The following is a 6,000-nucleotide window of genomic DNA, read 5'->3' on the forward strand; positions in this document are numbered from 1 at the left end:
AAAAATGGCGGATGAGAGCAAAATGAAACTGAGGGATGGCGGAAAGAAATAAACAAGGAAGAGATAGGCAAGAGAGACGGGTGAAACCACAGGACACGTTTAAACAGAAGGGAAGGGTACTGAAAGCAACTACCTGAGCAGAGCAGGATAAAGGGGCACACGCAGTAGGGAGCGGACAGTAGGCACAAGAGGAGGGCACAGAAGGGAAGGTGGGGGGGGGCACGGGGATTCGTAGACTCACCTCACTCCTCTTGAGCTGCAGGAAGCTCATGAGGTAACTGGAGCAAGAGCTTGCAGCTCTAAAGTTGTAACTGGAGCCCGGTGGGACACGCTCTGCAAATGCAGAATGGGAAGGGAAGGGGGAATAAGAGGGCTGCTAGAGCTAATAAAAACGCCCCCTATCGATAAGAAATTGTTTCACGGCAGCCATGAAGCATACAATCCTGTCCGGATGGGCCGTCCTAAAAGTGGACAAGGCAGTAACCGAAAAAAAGCCAGATTTTCATCCATGCGCCAGCGTTTAACATAAACCATGATGCCTGCCAATTGAAAACATGGGCGGGGCTTAAAGTCCCTTTGAAACTGTATTGATTCCAAAAGGCCCTCGCATGACGTTAGCAGTGCGAGACCTAAATAGACCTAAGCTAAATTTTGCATCTTTCATAATCCAGTGTGTGCATCATCACCCAAGAGCACGGAAGAGTTTAACCTCATCACTGCGGCGCGAATTCCGCCGCAGTGCTGAACATTCCAATCGCGGGCGTGGTCATGACGGCTCCCGGCCGTCATCAGTACACGCCCACCGTGACTCATGACGGCCGGGAGCTGTCATGAGCATCGAAGAGGTTAAGGAACAATAACATCACCACGCCGGAATAAAGCTTTATTTGACTCAGTGTCGTCACTTTCTGGGACAATGTGAGGTTGCTGTGGACCAAAGGTGTCATCTATCAGTACATCCGAGCAATTGCTCCTGGAGGAAATTTAAATGGTGAGCAGTCTACTGTCAGAGAAACTTTCCACCAGAAAGAGCATTGTAGAAGGGAGATAACTAGTTCATCTGAACCAGTCTTCAGCTTTCAGCACATGTTTTTCAGTTTTAAGGTTCAAATGCAGCCCACAAGCTGTTTTTTAATATTTGTTTTGTACCTGTGAGTTGTTACGTCTTCAAAACATGACATAAGTAAAACCTATTAGATTCCTTATTCTGGTCCAGGTTTTTCTTAAAACGTGTTTAACATCACAAATTTCTATTTATGTCTCTCCTTGCTTTCAATAACATATCCTTTTATCTATTTTAGGCTACGTTTACTGTGAAAAAATCGGAAGATCAAACTCCAGATTCAGAAAACTACATTATAGAATGCCAAGGAATTGGTTTGATTAACCCTCATGTATAGCATTTCCGTTATGTCTCACTCTTTCCTTGCACTGCTTTTCAACAGATGAAGTCATAAAAGTATTCCGGGGATACAAAACACACTTATTCGCTTTGGGATCTGACTGCTTGGAATTTTTTGTTTACATAAATGTATTTAAGATTTCATTCAACCATTATATTAATGAACTTGCTGACAGTTCTCAATAAAACTCTGACAGAAAACCATTCTTGAATAGAGTAGATGTTTCCTTATGTACTCTGAATATAAGAGTGCAGATAGTCATGTTCACTTTCCTTTTTCATATCTAATAAACATGCATCTCCTTCGTGATTTGTCTCATTTTAAGTTTGAATTTGAAAGCAGCGATTCTTTTTTTTTTTGTGCTATTGTGCCAGGTCCTTCAGTCATCTTTTAAAATAAGACCGTTATAAGTACCAGAGGTTTCCTTCTTCTAGCAATATTTCTTTCACATAACAATATGTTGAATTTAATTGATCAGTTCTCGTTGATAGTCGTATCAATTTGCAATTAATTTGAGTAATTATAACCTCATTCTTGGGTGGTCACTTCATACTGGATTTACTATGTTGATAATGTGTTTAGCCACAAGTTTAGAGTTGCAAATGTTAATCTTTATATATTGTGCTGCTCTGTGGCTGAGGGGATCTTCAGTTTCAGTGAACTTAACTGTGTAACTCTCAAAAGCATTTTGGTATACCTGGAAATGTTGAATGAAGTAAGAATGTTGTAGACAGGTTAATTGTATTGCAGATAGTACCTTAGGTTTTTGAATTGGCCGTAATGAAACACAATACTTAATTGTCGTTCCCAAAATGTACTATAGTTATTTTGCTGAAAAGATATTTGAAATAATAAAAGGAAACAAACGAACTCTTTTTTTTATTTTTATTTATTTGGTTGTTTGTGTACTACACACTTGGATTTACAATATTTGGTAAAAGAAAAACTTCTAAAATATACTTCATTACATTTACATGCTCATGTTTAATAAATATCTATTGAGAATCCAGCTACATTGGAAACTTAGTTAAATAAAATATAAAAAGTGTAACAATTATGAAATTATAAATTTGTATTATATTTTCACTAAAAGCTCTGAAAAAGAATCGGATTTGATAGCCTAGTTAGTCTAAAAAATGTCTCTAACATATTTTGTGGGTAGATCTAAAGATCTATTATTGGGGGCCATTTTTTATGTTCTTTTGTATTTCTTAGATCTGTAATTTTGCCAGTTGATGAGAAGTGCTGCAATCTTGGGCCAGGAATTAAACTTATTTTTAACTAAGAGAAGATGAAAAAGTGTGCAGCTAAATACTTGTTACTCACACTGCTAGCTTTGCCCTCTACCATGTGTAATCCGGGTTTCTACCTTGAGTATCTGTTTTCCATGAAGTGGTGTGGACTGTATAATGTGCCTCATTGAGTTGATCTGTCAGGCATCATTGAAGCAAAATGATTTGTCACTAAACAGAACAGTTGAAGCCAATTAAACAGCAAGCTATAGTTCACCGCACGAATAGAATTATAGATATTTGCCAACAATACTATTATCGAAAAATAATCCTAGGTCTGGGCACAGTTTACAGACTAGTAAACAGCAGAGGACAATCTGCGGCAATCCATGAACAATGATCCACGTCTAACAGGCACAAGAGGAATGCAAGTACATGATTCATAAAAAGAAAATAAAGAAACAATACTAAAAGAATACTGTAATAAATCTAAAAAGATATAATGAAAAATTGATAATGGTGACAAACAGTGACAATTGAAATAGCACAGGTTTTAAATCATTTTACAATGTTAAAATGTCATTAATTGAAAGGGGTATGGTTGAAATTAGGGTAAAATAGGGTTTGGTTTGGAGTCAGAATTCGAATTAGGGCAAGCATAAGGGTTATTAACAATGTATTTGTAAGGAAAATGACTGAAGTTGGATTTGATACCATATGTTAGTAATGATGGTTATCTCTGAAATGTTTTTTTTTTTGATAACTTAATACAAATAGTAAAAAACAAAATAATGTTTCATTTGGTATTGCTTGTATTTCTTAACTATAGCATTCTTTATTTTTATGAAATTATGGTACATAAAGCATGGACTGGCATGTTTGCTGTAGTCAGGAAATGGTCAAGCACTTTACCCCGGATAATATGACTAATAATGAATATATGCTTTTTCATAAATTGATCAATACACAGATGTTACCCATTGAAAGAAAGCCATGGGCACCCACTTCACTAGTTGTACTCCAAATTCACAGCTGCCTTCAGACCAGAGCTGCTGCCTCATCTGGACAGACATCAAATCTTGTTGATTCCTCTGCGACTAAACCTGTGAGGAATATACACGTGGCAGTACATCATGTTGCAAGGCAGGCACTGAAACTAACTTGGTAGTACAAAAGAGAAACTTTTTTAAATTCTAGATGGAGGGAACTCGGCTGAACCCACAAGTGCCTTTATTAGTGTTTCCTACACTAATGTGGCACCCACAGAGAGTGGTCAAACTGACATAATTGGCACATGGTTGCATCGCCTCCTTTCCAAAGAGAAGTTATAGCTACTTGAAATGCAATGTTCCCTGTCACTTGCAGAAAACAACTGGAATCAATGCTAGTTTTGTTCCTTTACGATGTCTACATAGTAAAGAATAGAAACCAGCTAGGTAAATGGCAACCCTAAATAAAATAGAAACAGTTCCATGCCTCGAAATCTGAAGCATTTGGGATAGATTAAAAGTAAAAGGCAGGGGAATTAAGTGAGCCTGATCTGTCCCTGGAAACCACTTCAACTGTTGAAAATGTGAAAAACATATGGATGTTTCATGATACAACTGTAGTTCTTGTATTTCAGATTGGCATGATTGGTCCTCTCTGATTTACATAAGGCTTCTCAGGAGATCGTGCTTAGCCCTCTCGTTAACCAATAAAGGTGTTGCACTGCTGGCTTCGGGATATTATGCTTAGACTGTCAGAAATTAATTTATCTGAGACCTTTATCAGAGTGCTACAGAAATGCTTAGACTATCAGAACTTAATGAATCTAAGAATGCTAAATCTCTCCAACACGGTTCCACAGAACGTGCAAAGTCAGACAACCTACCTAAAAAAAGATAAGCACAGACAATAAACACATCCTCCTAATTCCCAGTCTCCTGCTTTGTCACTGAACATCATTGTGCTTGATTCATTGAGGATACTGGGAGGGAGTCCACAGTTTGTTCCTTCATGGCCTGGTGTTACTCACAGCCTCAGCTTGGTTGTGTGGTTTACGACTCCTCAGTAGCTAAAACACTTGACAACTTCAACTGCATTTTTGCGGACCTGGGTCTTGGTGCATTGTGCCAACCTTAAAGTTTTTGCATCTTTGTATCCAATGTGGTACATTTTCACCAGATACCAATGAATTGTTATTTTTATATTGGCTATTTACTTCCTATCTGACAAACGCCTGATTGGCATATACCAACACAAGTTTGCTTTGAGCTGTTCATGTGTACTTCAATTACTTTTTATTGTCCTGGGCTATGGTACCTAATTTGGGAAGATGAATCTTATGTGCTGATACTACTGCACCGCTAGGATTGAACCGAAATGTCTGCATGAGATGAAATCAATATTGTTACATTACATTAGCCAGCAATTGCAGTTGGTTCCACAGAGAATATTGCACACTGTCCCATCCTTACTGTTCTTTGAGAAGTGACTCTGCTGGGCTGATATGGCTCTGAGCAGTCCCTCCAAGAAACAGGTAGAGTTCAGGCAGGGTCCTTCAAGGCATGTAGTCCTCCAAGGCAGAGAAAGGTACTGCCTGTTCTGAGATCAGGCCTTGATGAAATATGTTGCAAAGTTTATTCAGACTTCCCCCTGATCGCTTCCTGCTGATGCTCTAATCTATGTATGGTTGATGTAGTAATATTGAGGTTTTCCCTATCATGGGTGCTTTTGCTACTCTGGTCCAGTCAAATGGAGTCATGTTTATGTCTGTACAGGTTTATACAAACAGCGTTCTCCTAATATCCACAATGCATCTTTCCTCAGTGGTGTGGACGAAGCCTGGAAATTACAAGTAAGAAAAGTGTAGATTTTATTTGGGGCTCCCAAATCGCATACCGAGGTCTTTGTTGAGGTCTCAATGGACATCAACTTGTACATCCTATCCTTTAGCATCTTCCTGAATAACCTATTGCTTGCATAATGGGTCTTCTTCATAGTGTCCCATTAACACCTGTGAAGATAATCTTCATATTCTCACTACTAGTTTATTGGATGAAGATAGTGTCACAAAGGATAGATCTAAAAAAGAGGCACCCTGGGTCAGCATATATTTCACACGACCACTGCCCCTTATTCATATTCCAAATGTTTAGAGGCAAACTCAGGCTTTGCTAACTTCAGCAGTCTGTCATGTTGTCAGTGGAAACATCTTCTGGAACATACTTCTTTGATCAGTGTTGCCTCATGCTGTATGTCTACCAGACAAACTCCAGGATATACACCGCCTTATGCTGCAGATGTTCACAGTGGTAGGCTTGGAAAGAGGTAGATGTATGTGACAAAAGGGGAAATTAATAGAATCTGTACCCCAAAAAGAA

The 6,000-nt window shown here is 38.7% G+C and overlaps 1 protein-coding gene across 1 annotated transcript in view; it reads left to right on the plus strand.

The window, feature by feature from the left end:
* The window catches only part of RTCA (RNA 3'-terminal phosphate cyclase), a 145,137-nt gene extending 142,864 nt beyond the window's left edge, over positions 1-2,273 (plus strand). The window contains exon 12 of the mRNA XM_078644535.1: positions 1,302-2,273. Coding sequence (XP_078500661.1) covers positions 1,302-1,400 — 99 coding nt within the window. The 3' untranslated portion in view covers positions 1,401-2,273. The remainder of the gene's footprint in view (positions 1-1,301) is intronic.
* Positions 2,274-6,000: the final 3,727 nt, after the last annotated feature.

Source organism: Lissotriton helveticus, chromosome 1_1, assembly GCF_964261635.1.
Source record: "Lissotriton helveticus chromosome 1_1, aLisHel1.1, whole genome shotgun sequence".
NCBI classification, from domain to species: domain Eukaryota; kingdom Metazoa; phylum Chordata; class Amphibia; order Caudata; family Salamandridae; genus Lissotriton; species Lissotriton helveticus.